This window comes from Carassius auratus, unplaced genomic scaffold (assembly GCF_003368295.1).
Source record: "Carassius auratus strain Wakin unplaced genomic scaffold, ASM336829v1 scaf_tig00025698, whole genome shotgun sequence".
Classification (NCBI taxonomy): domain Eukaryota; kingdom Metazoa; phylum Chordata; class Actinopteri; order Cypriniformes; family Cyprinidae; genus Carassius; species Carassius auratus.
In genome coordinates, this window is record NW_020525450.1 from 432115 (window position 1) to 448109 (window position 15995).

Consider the following 15995-nt stretch of genomic DNA (forward strand, 5'->3'; position numbering starts at 1 on the left):
CACCTTTTGATCCGAAAGTCTGAGAGGTGATTTAAATCTTCAAGCCATTTGACCCATTGATCAGCTCGTTTACCCTCAATCTCTTCGTCCCATCCATATCCTTGTTTGCACATATCCCTCAGAAGAAGCTTGACTGGTAAGATGAGTGGCACCAGAAACCCAAGAGGGTCATAAATTGAGTTAACAACCGAGAGAATACCTCTCCTACTGAATGGCTTCTCTTGTACCTTGATCTTATATGTGAAAGCGTCATTTTCTGTACACCACTGGATGCCAAGTGCTCTCTCGATAGGCAGAAAATCCTGATCTAAGTCAAGGTCCTTTATTCCACTGGCCCTTTGTTCTTCTGGAATAGACAATAGTACTTTCCTACTATTGCTTACCCACTTGGTTAGGCAGAAACCTCCTTCAGCGCACAACTTCCGAACATCACTTGCTAAGTCAATAGCTTCTTGTTCTGTAGACACAGATTTCAGGCAGTCATCAACATAAAAATTGTGTATAACTGTTTCAACAGCCTTTGGAGATGCTACCTCTTTTCTGTCCTCAGCAGTCCTTTTCAGTGCATAATAGGCGCAGCTAGGTGACGAAGTGGCTCCGAATAGGTGCACCATCATCCTAAATTCTTCTATAGGTGCATTCAAATTGCCCTCTGGCCACCAAAGAAAACGAAGCAGATCTGCATCCTCCTCAGGAACCCTCACCTGATAGAACATCAACTCCACATCTGCCATCATGGCTATTGGTTCTTCCCTAAATCTGGTAAGGACACCAATGAGTGTGTTTGTGAGGTTCAGACCTTGTAGCAATTGGCTGTTCAAGGACATGCCTTGAAACGAAGCAGTACAATCAAAAAACACTCTTATTTTCTTTTTCTTTGGGTGGTACACCCCGTGGTGTGGTATGTACCAGACTCTGTTGTCATTGCGAACAAGCTGTTCGGGGGGAACTTTAACTGCGTATCCTTTGTCTATTATACTTTTCATGAAGCTACAGTAATCTTCAAGCAAACTTGAGTTCTTTTGAAGCTTTCTTTTCATGTTAGCAGCACACAGTTTGGCAACACATCGATTATTTGGCATTTTGATTGCTTCATTTCTCAGGGGTAGTCTTACACAGTAATGCCCATTCTCAAACTTAGTCTTTTCCTGCACTGATTGCATGAACTGTTTGTCCTCCATTGACATTTCCTCTTTCTCCTCATAGTGTCGCTCTGGGAAATCTGTGTTGTACTGTTGAATCAACAATTTCTCTATCTCAACCACTGAGAGACGATTAACTGTATGATGTGGCAGTTTGGACTTTTCTGCAGTGTTGCTTTCTTTCTTGATGGGTCCATTCACCACCCAACCCAGTGCAGTTTTCACAGCATATGGTCCACCCTGTTGACTGTTTATGATGTTGTTTATGATGTACCATGGCTCCATTGCTTTTGCATTGTTGTCTCCAATCAGAAGGTCTACATTTGCATCAATATTAGGTATGCTTACTTCACTTAAGTATGGCCATTTTTTTATGTGTTCTTGTTTGGGAATGTTCTCGCTTTGAACAGGGATACTGCTGTGTGTGAAGACTTTAGGTAACTCGTAATATTTTGTGTCTTCCAGTGCACACACTTCCAAGTCTGTGAGAATGAAACTGTTTACTAACTTCTGCTCATCTGTTTTATTTTGACACATAGTGCACAGTAGAATTTGAGTTGGCTTCCCTTTCAGGTTCAGTTTCCTTTGCAGTTCACCAGTACAAAATGTAGCTGTACTTCCTGCATCCAAGAAAGCATATGTTTCTACATATCTGTCACTCTTCTTCGACTTGACTTTTACTGGCACTATTGAAAGTACACAGTTATCTCCTCCAGACTCTGTGTTCTCACTTGATTGGTGGTTAAGGGAGACTTGGGCACATGAGATCTTCTGTTCTTGTGTTTCAACATCTTTTGTACCTTTTTGGTTATCTTTAATGTGTAGAATGTCTGGGTGTTTTTGAGAACATTCTTTACATTCCATTCTCTTTTTACAAGTCTTGCTAAGATGGCCTTGAGTTAAGCATCCAAAGCATAAGCCTTTAGACTTCAGGAAATCCACACGTACATTATGTGGCTGCTCTTTTATTTCACTGCATGACTCTAGAGCATGATCCTTGGTACAAAACATACATGGTTTTTCAAAGGCGTTGAGGCTCTTGGGAGGACTGACTTGTTTCCTGGACACAATTTGAGGCCTTCTTTCCTCCATGCAAATGTTGGTTGCAAAGCTGCTCTTTATTACTCCTTTTTTAGTAGGATACTTTTCTTTCTGATTCCCCTTTGCTATTACAACATTGCGACGGTCCAGTATGTCACCAAAGAGAGGGTCCATGGCCACTTTAGCTTGACGATCAATGCAGTCAACTAAATGAGTGAATCTTGCTCTGACTCCTTGTCTCTCTTTGATGTCGTAAGCTTCTGATCGCCACCTTTCTTTCATCTTGAATGGTAGTTTTGAAAGTATAACTCTCATATTGGTAGGATTGTCCATTTCCTCCATGAACTCTCCATCTTCCATTGTATTCCGACAACCAATCAAGAACAGAGCATATGCACTCAAAGCTTTACCATCATCAGACTTGATCTGAGGCCACTTTAAAGCTTTATCAATATAAGCACTAGCTATGATTAGCTAGTCTCCATAATGCCTTTGGAGCAATCGTTTTGCTTCCTTGAAACCTCTGCTTGATGGCATATATTCACAGCTTCTTACAATCTCTTGTGGCTCCCCAGCGGTGTACTGTTCAAGGTAATATAACTTGTCTTTTTCATTGTCTATCTGGTGTTCTATGGTATGTTCAAAGGACCTGATGAAAGATTTGAAAGTCAGTGGATCACCAGTAAACACTTGGATGTCTTTACTTGGAAGCTGAATTTGTCTTTGCTGTTTCACAAGTAATTCAGTCAAGTCATTTTGCTTCTGCATAATTTGAATAAGGCTGTCATCTGTTTGACGATTGTTACTGTGGCCTGTGGCTCTTGATGTGTCAAATGGTGGTGCAAGTAACACTGGGCTTGAGGTGGCCTTCATTTGAGTTTTTTCCACAGACGAATGACCTGGTGAATCATTACTCAGCTCTGTTTTCAGCTCTGAATACTTCTGGTGGATTCCCCTTCTTGGCTTAGATTGTACACTGCTTCTGCCGTCATCTGATCGTTCATACTCTTTCAGGACCTTTAATTTAGCATTGCTTTCTGCAAGAGCTGTTTCTATTTCAAGTTCCTCCATTTTTGCTCTAACTTGCATTTTTTCAATTTCAAGTTGTTGTTTCTTCTTAAGGGATGCTGCCCTTGCTAGCAGAGCTGCACGTTTTGATTCTTCTCGTGCACAAGCTGATGATACTGGGGAGGAAACTGATCCACTTCCAACATCTGAATCATGTTTTTTAGATTCACTCTTGTTTGCAGATACTTGTGAGGCACTGTCGTAAGGACTAACATCATCCTCCATATCAACATTGTCTTTTTGGCCTTTTTTATCACCAACAGCAGCTATCCAGTTTTCTGTTATCTTTTCAAAATCTCTCAGGGAGTCCATTTTAGGCTGAAACCAATTTTGTTGATCTGCAATCTTTTCATCTTCAGGCAAAAGATCTTGAACTTGCAAATTTAACTCAGTAAATTTGTTTAGCAATTGTGCAAAGTCAAGTTGCATCAAATCTTGTACATTCTGCAGATTTTCTTCATCCATAAGCAACTTTTCAATGGCTTTGCTTTTACTGGTAAGAGCAGATAATTTCGCTCTTCTTACTCCAATGCGTCGGTGAAGCTGCTCTTCTAACGCTCTTTCAGTGGCGCCCTCTTGTGTTCAGAAAGTGCAACGTTCTCTCCCTCTTCAGCCATCTTAATTCAATCAACGCACAAACTGCTTGCAGACGATTAAAAGTACGCAAAACACCTTTCTGTATCAATCGTATACATTCCAGTTTCTTCAAACATGCATTGCCTTTTTATAGCTGATTTAAAGTCCGTTACCTCAATCAAAGATCCGAACTTTAACAAGTAGCGACGTTCTTCTCTGTGACGCAGTTTTAAATCCACTGGAGAATAAAGCACTGTCCACTATTCATATTCCACGATCGTTAAACATTTCAGTGTTCAAACACCGACGTTGATTTCCTTGATGATGTCTTTACCGTCGATTCAAGTGCGCACCTTCCGCACACTTTCACTTTAGTTTCCCATTTTCACTGCAAGTTTTTTGACTTTCTTTTTGATAGCAATCCGTCAAATTTTTTATCCTTCTTGCTTCTTCCTCATGTATAAGCGTGATTTGAACTCGAATAACATTCCGTAGTCCAGAAACTTTCTTTAGGTAAAGTTTAATAACAAAATTAACTGGAAAAATGTTACACGGTCAAAAAACTGTTTCGCTTCAATATTGCATCACAAAAAACACTAACGGCTCTGGCCGGAAATGACATCATTTGCAATATGAAATATAATGCACATATTCAATTATTTACTTGTATAATTATTTTACAATTCTTAACACACAATTATTTATTTATTCCACATCTATATAAAAAACAAATAAAATGAATAACATATGGCTCTTACACTCATCTTTCGAGTCTTTCGGGTTTTTGACTGGTTCCTTAATCACGTGATAGACCCATACGCTAAACCAATGCAGTCTGAGCCGGAAAAAGTATTGATAAGTTCATTTTTTGGGTCTATCAGATTTTTGACTTGTTCCTTAATCACGTGACAGACCCATACGCTAAACCAATGCAGTCTGAGCCGGAAAGAGAATTGATAAGTTCATCTTTTGAGTCTTTTGGGTTTTGTACTCGTTCCTTAATCACGTGCAGACCCATACACTAAACCACAGATACTCAACAAGTGGTCCTCGGGCCGCATCCGGCCCATTGGCATTCATTTTATGGCCCGCGTCATGCAAAAGATGAACGCTCAGAAGTTGCGCGCATATTAGACAGTGTGATTTATATCCATGTATATTGCGGACGGTCGATAATCCGTTGGTCAATTAATAAAAGATAACATTCATCATCGTCATTGTGATGTGTGTGGAATGTTTAGTGAGACTTTATATAGCTTGATATCTCCGAAATGTACCATTAACTTGCTAAGCACAACAATAGCAAAACAAGCGGTAAAACTCTCCAACAGGGTCTGGCTGCAGACTTGCTCTCTCAGACACTTGCACTTCCGCTAGTGACATCACTTGCAGTCTTTATTTATTTATTTATTTTATTTATTTTTTTTATTTTTTTATTTTTTATTTCCCAACATTTTATAACAGTAGCCAGGTGCCGAAGAAAAAATAAACTAAATTACAATGTCACTTGCAATCGGTACTTGCACTCTCTGCTTCCTTGCTTGTTGAAAATAGAGACAAGAAGCTGTGGTGGTGAATAAACGCAATGCGCAAAGTTTCGCGTTAAGCATTTTTCCATATAGAATAAACTGTCTACAACTCGTTTATATCACTGTCTTTGTCCATCAATCTACATTATGTGTTTTATTTATAATGATTTTCTATAGGAGGAAACGTTTAATGTACAATTTAACGCACTGCGTTTTGTACTCGTCTGCTTGCCTGTACGGAGCTGATCCTTTTAAAATCACTTAATGCATTTCATAATGCACGTTCATATTTGCTGGTCTGTATATACGTTGAGTCAACAACAAGACATATAGGCTATGCATGCTGAATTGTCTTTATCATCTTAGTCTGTTATTAGGACACATTAAACGTTCGCATTGTGTTCATAGCCATCTGCTTGCCTTGTAGTACATTAAATAATAGCTATATATCGAATTTGGTATTTTAATTGAACTTAACGTATCCTAATACATTATGCCATATTAAGTGTTTGTTTTTTTCTACAGGAGGAAAACGCTTAATGAAAGACTTTGTGCATTGCGTTCATATTCTGCTGTTCTGGCCACGGATCTGCCGGTCTTGCCTTTTTCTTGCAGGACCCTGTACATCATAGTAGTAGGCCAACTAATTTAGTTTTAATTGTTTAATCACCACCACAGCGTCTTGTCTCCATTGGCAACATGCACGATTTGTGTTTCTTGCAAGTGACGTCACAGGTAGCGGAGAGTGCAAGTAGCGATTGCAAGTGACATTGTAATTTAATTTCTTTTTTCTTGTCTTCACCACCTGGCTACTGTTGTAAAATGTTGAAAGATTCAAACAAAAAGTTATCAATAAATAGAACAAAAATAAATAAATAAATAAATAAAGACTGCAAGTGACGTCGCTAGCGGAAGCACAAGTGTCTGAGAGTGCAAGTCTGAGAGTGCAAGTGCAAGTGCAAGTCTGCAGCCAGACCCTTCTCAGACTGTCAGGCAACTTTTGTGTGCGGCGCGCTATACATAGCTCGTGCATTCAGAGCTGCGCACTTTCACAGCTGATTCGGGTGACATTAGAGCTGATTCGCGCATCTCTACTGCATTGCGTAAATGGGCCGATGATCCTCTTAACAGCATGAAAAACAAAACTTATTTTCAAATTGTCAATGGGTCAATTGTCGATAAAGGTTTGTGCTTTCTTTTTGAGGTCTCTGTGAAAGTTTGAAGGTCTTTTAGTGCCGCTTTCAGAGCGCTCACATCCGTATAATGGAGAACTGTCACGTAACATTGTTTTTTTCCTCATAAATGCACGAAACAAGAACACGAAAAATAAGACAAAAGACTTTTTACAAAATACCAACAAAAAGATTTAAAGCATTTGGGAGGGGGCGGGTGGATTTATAGCGTTTTGGGGAAAAAATAGATGGATTTATAGCGTTTTGAAAAGAAAAATTTAGTTGGGATTTATCATCAACAATATTGTTGTTTGATTTAATAATCATTGTTCCACATGTTCAGACTGAGCGAAAAAACAACAAAATTGTAACAGGATAAATTGAATATTCTCAAAATGTGTGGGTCTAGGTAAAATGTCATTTTCCTGAAAACTATTGAAATGGATTTAGCCTGTCGCGTTTTGGAAACGAGCTCCTCGTATATTTAATGGCCCTCAACATCTGCTCATGAAGGCTAACAAAAGTTATGTGAAAATTGGGGAGTGTACCTTTAAGGTTGTGGTGGTAACAGAAACACACACAACCAAGTGTGTTCTGAAAGACACATACCCTGCATTAATCCAATAAACAATAATTAATATTGCTAGAAAACTGTTAATCCACCTTTGTCCCATATTTTTTATTTTCATGTTCAGTATTAGCCTACTTTAAATAGGACAAAGACTAGAAAGACTTACCTAGCAAGGTTTTTTTTAACTGAAAATATGTTCATTTTTAAACCTAGTAGCAGGTACAAATAGCAGGCATTTAGTGAGAGAAGTTCTCCTATTAATTGTATTATTTTATCATTATTTTATATGATTCTTAGGGAACAAAACCCAATATAATTTTTCTTTAAATGTATTGAATAATAAAGCCACACAGAGACATTTAATAACTTAAACTTTTAAACTGCTGCAATATCTTATTTACTTATTTTCAAAGAGTTGCTTATTTATTTCTGAAAAGTGTCTGGTGATATTGGAGTAATTTAAAAGGTTTTTCTTCCTGTCCAACAGCAGTGAGTGGGTGAAGGACGATGGCATCTGGTCAGCAGGATTGTGACACACAAGATGAGCCGGAAAGAAAAAAGTTGAACCTTGAGGAAGGTAGAGAAGAAGAGAATATCAGTTATGTTAAAGTTATCATTTAGGAAATGTAATGAATCTCTCTGTTTGTACTCTAGACCAGAAGAGCAGCATTGATAACATTGGAGTCAGTGTTAATTTGAATGCTGAGACGGGAGGATTTGTAAATTCTCCTGTACTCACTGGAAACATCATCACTGCTCCAGTGACCATCAACTACAGCACTGCAGAACATGGTACTGTACTGTAACTGTGCTTACTGAGACACACTTCTTACTAGCAGTCAGTGAAATAATGCTGAGTGATCGTGAACACTATTACTGTTAAAGTTCATGTAAAAATTAGATCTCTCTTCCTCGTCAGTTCATTAATGATTGTTTCTCAGTCAGCAATGATCTGCACTCACACACAAACAGAGTCATGTCCTAAACCCTCAAACTTTATTGAGCCGTTAACACATTTTATACTTTGGATAGAAAGTTGTCGCCCCAGAGAGCGTACAAAGATAAAATCATAAAATCAATAATTTCTTACTCGTTAACACAGTTGGAACTAAAAAATATGGAATGGAAACAACAGCACAGCAGGTAGGAATAAAAGGACGATAAACATACATCACTTGAAAAATAACTTCTTAAAAAAATACACAGGAGGCTATGTGACATTTCTTCACTCACAAATTTTCTATGGTGACTGAACAGAAGGCAAGTGAATGGTGACTCATAATACACAGGAGAATAACTGGCAGGGCTTTGCGAGTTCATTTATGGTCATATCGTTCTTACGCAGACATACTTTACAGTATTTTCTTTCATGTATCTGTGTATTTTGTCACACATTTTTTTTCTTCTGTCTTTTTTCTCTCTCTTCACAGAGCAACGAAAAATCTCAGAGACAGAGGCAGCAGAGAAACACACCGAAAAACAAGGTGCAGTCTTATCAGTGGTATTCAAAACATTATATAAATATATATATATATATATATATATATATATATATATATATATATATATATATATATATATATATATTTATATATATATATATATGTATGTATGTATGTATGTATGTATATGTGTGTGTATATATATATATATTAGGGGTGTAACGATACGCGTATTCGTATTGAACCGTTCGGTACGAGGCTTTCGGTTCGTTACGCGGTACGCATTATGTACCGAACGGTTCGTTGGACTAATTAATTATATAAAAAAAAAAAAAAAAGAGAAATATAATGATATGCGTTCAACAAGGTAGCCCAATAACCTAAACAACGTAACAGGCAACGCCCCTGACACTCCCGAAGAAGAAAAAAACACCATCTTATATGTTTATGTTAGGCTACTCAGCAGGCGCTCGCTCACTCAGTACACGCTGAAGGCTCGTTGCAAAATAGCCAATGCGTTTAACAGACCAGAAATAGCCTCCAATAACCAACAGGTCTGGTGTTTGGGTGCACTTTGGATTCCCTGTAAGCTATAATGGTGATGGCAAGAGAGTGGTGGATAAATAAACAATGGTGTGTCGCATCTGCTACACCAGCGGGAATACAAAAAAAAAAAAAAACACCAGCGGGAATACTTGAAAAATGTCAACTCATTTACGCCGACATCACCTTAGTGTGTCAGTATCTGGGAAAAGATGATGATAGCTTACAGGGAATCCAGAGTGCACCCAAACACCAGACCTGTTCTATTTGGAGGATCTTCTATTTCTGGTCTGTTAAATGCATTAGACATTTTTCAACGAGCCTTCAGCGCGTGCTGAGTGAGCGAGCGCCTTAGGGGCCATTCACATATCGCGCCTAAAAACGCGTCTTTCTCCTCCTTTCCAAAGCGCTCAGGCAGAAGCGCTCCTGAGGCGTCTGTCTTTGCTAAGCAACAATGACGTGCTCTCTCCATGAGACGCGGAAATTTCAGCAAAGGATAAATGGATTTGCAGCTCTAAAAATCGCTTGCAGTAGCTCTGCCTTTAAATTTATTTCAAAATTGCAATACATATACAACTATGATCAGCTGTTCCTTCATCTTGGCTGAGCTTTCAACGTTGTTACGGGAAAGGATTAAACTGATTGGTTAGTTCTTGTCACATGACCCGCGGTGCGCTTGCGGCATTCTGAAAAGTTGAGATGTTTTTACATTTTGCTGTATCTAAAACGTACCGAACCGAACCGTGACATCAGTGTATCGTATCGAACCGAACCGTGAATTTTGTGAACCGTTACACCCCTAATATATATATATATATATATATATATATATATATATATATATATATATATATATATACATATATATATATATATATATATATATTATCATCCATCCACTGTTTGTGACCAACAATGACCATGCCAGTATACCTTATATACACAGAAATGGTGCATTCACTGCCAGCTGTTCCTGAAGCCCTGTCCTCTGAACTGAGTTCACAAATTTCACATTGAAAAAAGTATAGAGACATGACAAATGTAGTGAATTAAATTGAAAACCATTACCAAATCCCCTTTAAGACAAGTCATTTCACTTGACGGCTTTCTTTGAAATGCCTCTCAAGCAGCCATTTTAGTCATGCAGGTGCAACTCCTGCGTCTGTGACTGAGGAATATATAATTCTCCAAAGCTATTCACCATGCTTATGGCTACCTTTTAAATCAACAATGAAATCTGACAACTGTGTCATAAAATGTGTTTCTTATGCTCAGATAGTGTTAAAAAAAAGCTTATTTTTCAGGCTAGACCAGTCGTTGCGCATACACAGTCCTAAGAGCATATAATATTAACATATTAACATTAACTAATAACCAATTTGCAGCATTATTAGCATCTCACAACAAGGAGTATCACAGGAATACTCGTAAATGCACTGAATTGAGCAGGAAAAACAGGCAGTGCTATGCTAATTGAATACTCCTTAATCGATACAAGAATAACAGCTGATCACTCAACAATAACAGAAAATATATATGCAGCGATTTCTTCACATGTACACACACTGTAACCCAGTATAACTCGAAGTCAATGTATTTAAAGTAAATCTGAATGAACTAGAATAAAGCTGCCAGAATCTCCATCATCTCACATGTGCTGCGTCTCTCTGTAACCTTGCGATTCAGCTCTGCCTCCCGTGGTGATGTTGCAGCCGCACTGAACAATCTGATTGGTCAGAATCATCCGGGACTTAGAGACAGCCAAGCATTTTGTACAATATTTGTATATTTATAAGAAATTGGTGTTCATTTCAAAAGTGGTTTAATTACAATATGCTGAATGAATTCTGAAGAGATCATGATGATATAAAAGCTTTATCATGTTTCTTTAAAAAATATATATTCTGTTTTTGCTTTTTCCCTGTTTAATTAACTTCAACTTTAATTAATCATATTTTATAACATCAGATCTGATTCTGAAAAAATTCTTGGAAACTCACAAAGCCAACATGAAAAAGAAAGCAGAATGCATTTCTGAGGGCAAGAAAGAAAATGAAGCAAATCTCCAGGCTGTTTACACAGAGCTCTTCATCACAGTGGGAGATATGAAAGAGGTTCATCAGGAACATGAGATTCTGAAGATTGATGATGCTATCAACAAGAAAAAACAAACAGAGGACAAACCAATCCAATGCAATGATATATTTAAATTATTAGAAGACAAGAAGAAGATTGTGCTGACCAAGGGAGTTGCTGGCATTGGAAAAACTGTCTCTGTGCACAAGTTCATCCTGGACTGGGCAGAAGGAAAAGCCAATCAGGATATAAAGTGTGTGTTCCTGCTTACATTCAGAAAGATTAACTTTATGAGCGATGAAGATTTCAGTCTCCATGAGTTTCTGCTGGAATTTTATCCTGAACTGGGGGGCCTGGAGAAAACCAACTTATATAAGGAATGCAATATAGTGTTTATATTTGATGGACTTGATGAGAGTCATCTGCCTTTGAATTTTAATACTAGAACATCAACAAGAGCCATTGTTGAGAAAAGATCATCAGTAGATATGCTGTTTACAGGTCTGGTCAAAGGTCAGCTGCTTCCATCAGCTCTGGTTTGGGTGACATCACGACCAGCAGCAGCCAATGAGATCCCTCCTCAGTATGTGGGTTTGTTCACAGAGGTGCGAGGATTCACAGACCAACAGAAGGTGGAGTATTTTAGAAAGAAAATCACAGATGAGACCCTGGCCTCCAGAATCATCTCACACATTAAGACGTCTCGTAGTCTCTACATCATGTGCCACATTCCTCTGTTCTGCTGGATCACAGCCACAGTACTTCAGGATATTCTCATCAAGAACAGCGAAGACAACTTCAGCACAACACTCACGGAAATGTACATCCACTTTCTGCTGATACAGATGAACATCAAAAGCCAAAAGTATGACGTAAAAGCAGAAAGAGAATATACAAAGAACTTAGATTCAAACAGAACAATGATTTTAAAGTTAGCCAAGCTAGCATTTGAAGAGCTGAAGAAGAAAAACATTGTGTTTTATGAGAAAGATCTGAAAGCATGTGGTATTTTTGTGAGTAAAGACACTGAGTTCACAGGAATGATCGCTGAGATCTTTAAGAAGGAAGATGGACTTCATGACAAGAAGGTCTTCTCCTTTATGCATCTGAGTGTTCAAGAGTTTCTCGCTGCAGTGCATGTGTTCCTCTGTTACCTGAACAAAAACATGCAAGAGCTTCAGTTTTTCTTTGATAAGCCAGAAGAAAAAAGCAAATTGCAGAAGCACCAGGTTTTCTCTGATGAGCCAGAAGAAAATAGCACATTGCAGGAGCACCAGTTTTTCTCTGATGAGCCGGAAGAAAATAGCACATTGCAGGAGCACCAGTTTTTCTTTGATAGGCCAGAAGAAAATAGCACATTGCAGGAGCACCAGTTTTTCTTTGATAAGCCAGAAGAAAAAAGCACATTGCAGGGGCTACTGCAGAAGGCTGTTGATAAAGCCATGGAGAGTAAGAGAGGACATCTGGACCTGTTCCTGCGGTTTCTGGTGGGCATTACACTGGAATCCAGTCAAAACCTGCTCCAAGGTCTGATCACACACACTGAAGACACCACAAAGAGCATCAGACAAACAACTCAATACATTAAACAAGAGCTAAACAGTCACTCTATCTCAGATGAAGCTTCAGTCAACCTATTCTACTGTTTGCTTGAGCTCAAGGATCATTCATTATATGAGGAAATCCAGAGATACCCCAGTTCAGATGAACATCCGGGAAGAAAACTCTCATCTTCAATGTGTTCAGTGCTGACCCATATACTGCTGATGTCAGAGAAGGTGCTGGATGAGTTCAACCCAAAGAGATTCACATCATCTTCAAACTACACTAGACTCATTCCAGCTGTGAGATGCTGCAGAAAAGCACTGTGAGTAATTTCACTGACTGTTGTTTGACCAAACATGTTATTCTGCATCACTAAACAATTGCCAAAATATGTAAAATATCTTGTTGTCCTGATTATGAAGGGCAAAATAAGTTATTGCAGACACACTGAGGATAAGAAAATAATCAGAATAATCCTTCTGTTTGGGCAGATTTGATGGCTGTGGTCTTGATGAGACATGCTGTGAAACTGTATGTTTAGCTCTCCACTCGTCAGACTCTCATCTGAGAGAGCTGGACCTGAGTAGAAATCACTTGCAGGATTCAGGAGTGAAGCTGCTGTATGATGGACTGAAGAGTTCACACTGTCAGCTGAACATATTGAGGTTTGACATTCACTGAATCATTGTGTAACAATATGTGGAAGAATTTGCTAGCAGATTTTCCTGTGTATATTGTAGTACATATGTATGAATTATTTTTCTTCACGGACACAAGGCAGGCAATGTCTACACAAAAAAATCCACTGAGAAAACAATCAAGATTTCAAAGCATCCTGGAAAACCTCAGATTTTGTAATGCAGTTTTCCCAATTATGAGAATACAATAATACCTACATTTCCTTAAGAGATTTTTGAACAGTTTGTTTTAATTAACTGTTTCATGTTGAGTTAAAACATGTTCCTTTTCTTTATGTATTTATTATAGTAGCTTTATTCTCACTTTGTCAGTCAAATCCTCTGCACACTGTGCTCAAGAACTATATTACTCTCAGTTCTTTCTAGGGCTGGTCGATATTAAAGAAAAATGGGAAATGTGATACCTTGTAAAAAAAAAATATATATATATATATATTGTCACAAATCAGAAAATGTAATATACCACAGCATAAACTATAGTCTGAGAAAGTTCAAACATGATTAAAGGCAAGTGTACAGTCAGTTAACCCTCTGGAGTCGATCCTCGCTTATACGCGTGTTGAGGCATTTTCTCCTGATAACCCCGAAAAGAACTTAAATTATCAGTGTTGTAGTCGAGACCAGCTCATTCGAGTCCGAGTCCAGATCGAGACCAGAGAGGGTTGAGTCTGAGTCAAGACCGAGTTCAGAAAGGTTCGAGTCCGAGTCAAGACCGAGACCAGAGAGATTGGGTCTGAGACAAGACCTAAAGAAATCTTCAAGAGTATGTAAAATGTTTGGTGGAAACAATAAAGGGTAAAAGGGCCACATAGTATGTGGTGTAAAGGTAATTTTATTAGAATTATGAATTGTTAGTGGTCAGTATTAAGTGCTCGTTTTGTGACCATTTTGTCCTACTTTGTAAAAATAACACAGTTGAGAGAAATAATGTAGCAATGTGGCTTTTTGGAAAGCGGGATCACTACAGGCGGTTGGCAGGAGGATAACTTAGCGTAAAATAGAAGCGAGCGGGCGGGTCAAGGTGTGGGAGAGAAACTGGCCGGAGCCGGACTAAAAAGTAGACTTCTGCGCTGCGGCCGACCTAAGATTTAGCTGATGCGTAAAATGTATGCATATACAAGAAATTATGAGTTCTTAATCTTACCTTTCTTTGTGCTTTCGCTCCACATGTTGATGAAAATTGGAAGTTGTTCCCTTTGCTTCTGTGATTTATGTACCACAGAATTTGCATATCCCAGAATGTTTCTTTTTTTAGAGTCTTACTGCATATGAACTCTTTGTGTTCTTATATGCAAACTGAATAATGCTTGATGTAACCGACATTTAAAAAAAAAACATCCAGCTGCCTTTGCACTAACATTACGTTAACGTCTCACGCTGTTTTTATACAGTCTATGTCTCATGTCAATGTCTAAGTCTCACGTCACAAGAAAATCACCAGTCATTGGATTTGTCAATCATACATCAATTTAAAGAAACATTAACATACAGTAACAATCATGAAATATTTTGATTGGGACTCGAGTGGACTCGGGCATAAGTCCGATTCCTAATATGTCCGAGTCAATACCGAGTCAAAATGCACACGAGTCCATGACAAGACCGAGACCATTACAATACGGTCTCGAGACCGAGTCCGAGACCGAGTCCAAGACCGAGTCCGAGTCTCGAGTACTCAACACTGTAAATTATACTTTCAATTTTGATCAGATATGAGCAATACATCAATCAAATCTGTGAAAGGGATTAATTTTATTTGTATACACACATAATAACAATGAAACTTTGTGCATTTATAAAATAAAGAAAACAAACAAGGTGTTCTGTTTGCAGCCTTGGTCTGCGGTGATCTTCATTTAGAAACACTTAGAAACTAAACAAGTGCTACCAAAAACAAATATTCTGTGATAAAGTAATCCATATGAAAATAACGTGATGTCTGTCTTTCACGTCTCCCTCTTCATTACAGAAGGTTGACAATAGAGCTGAAACAACGAATCGATTTAATCGATTAAAATCGATTATTAAAATAGTGGTGAACCAATTTAGTCATCGATTCGTTGCTAAATAACTTATTTGCCGTAAGCTCATTTCGTGCATATTTCAAATCTGCGGTGACCAAAGTGTGGCAGTAATGAGCCACCGGAGGTTTTACTCAGCCGGTACAACAGGAGAAGTAACGAATAGCCAATAGCTGGCCTCGTTTTATGTCACATGCTTCCCGAACAGCGTCTCTGCAGCATTCAGCGGGATGTGGGAGTACTTTACTTTGAGCCTTCAAAAAAGATTAACCTGTAAATTCTGCACTACTGAACTGTTTAAGGGGCCGTTCACATATCGCGTCTTTTGCGCGCTCATGTTCGTTATTTCCAATGTAGGTGCGCAGTATGCGCACTCATAATGGAAGCGACGTGGTCGCGACGCGCCCGTTTTTCCAGGAGCATCCGCACCGCATCGAGTTAAAAACATCTCAACTTTTCAGAATGCGGCAAGCGCACCGCGGGTCATGAGACAAGAACTTAATAATCAGCTTCATCCTTTCCCGTAACAACGTTAAAAGCTCAGCCAAGATGAAGGAACAGCTGATCATAG

At 38.6% G+C, this 15995-nt stretch overlaps 1 protein-coding gene across 1 annotated transcript in view; it reads left to right on the forward strand.

The window, feature by feature from the left end:
• The window catches only part of LOC113078417 (NACHT, LRR and PYD domains-containing protein 3-like), a 62022-nt gene that overhangs the window by 29100 nt on the left and 16927 nt on the right, over positions 1 to 15995 (forward strand). The window contains exons 2-6 of the mRNA XM_026250747.1: positions 7587 to 7676; positions 7754 to 7891; positions 8530 to 8583; positions 11053 to 13027; positions 13197 to 13370. Coding sequence (XP_026106532.1) covers positions 7607 to 7676; positions 7754 to 7891; positions 8530 to 8583; positions 11053 to 13027; positions 13197 to 13370 — 2411 coding nt within the window. The 5' untranslated portion in view covers positions 7587 to 7606. The remainder of the gene's footprint in view (positions 1 to 7586; positions 7677 to 7753; positions 7892 to 8529; positions 8584 to 11052; positions 13028 to 13196; positions 13371 to 15995) is intronic.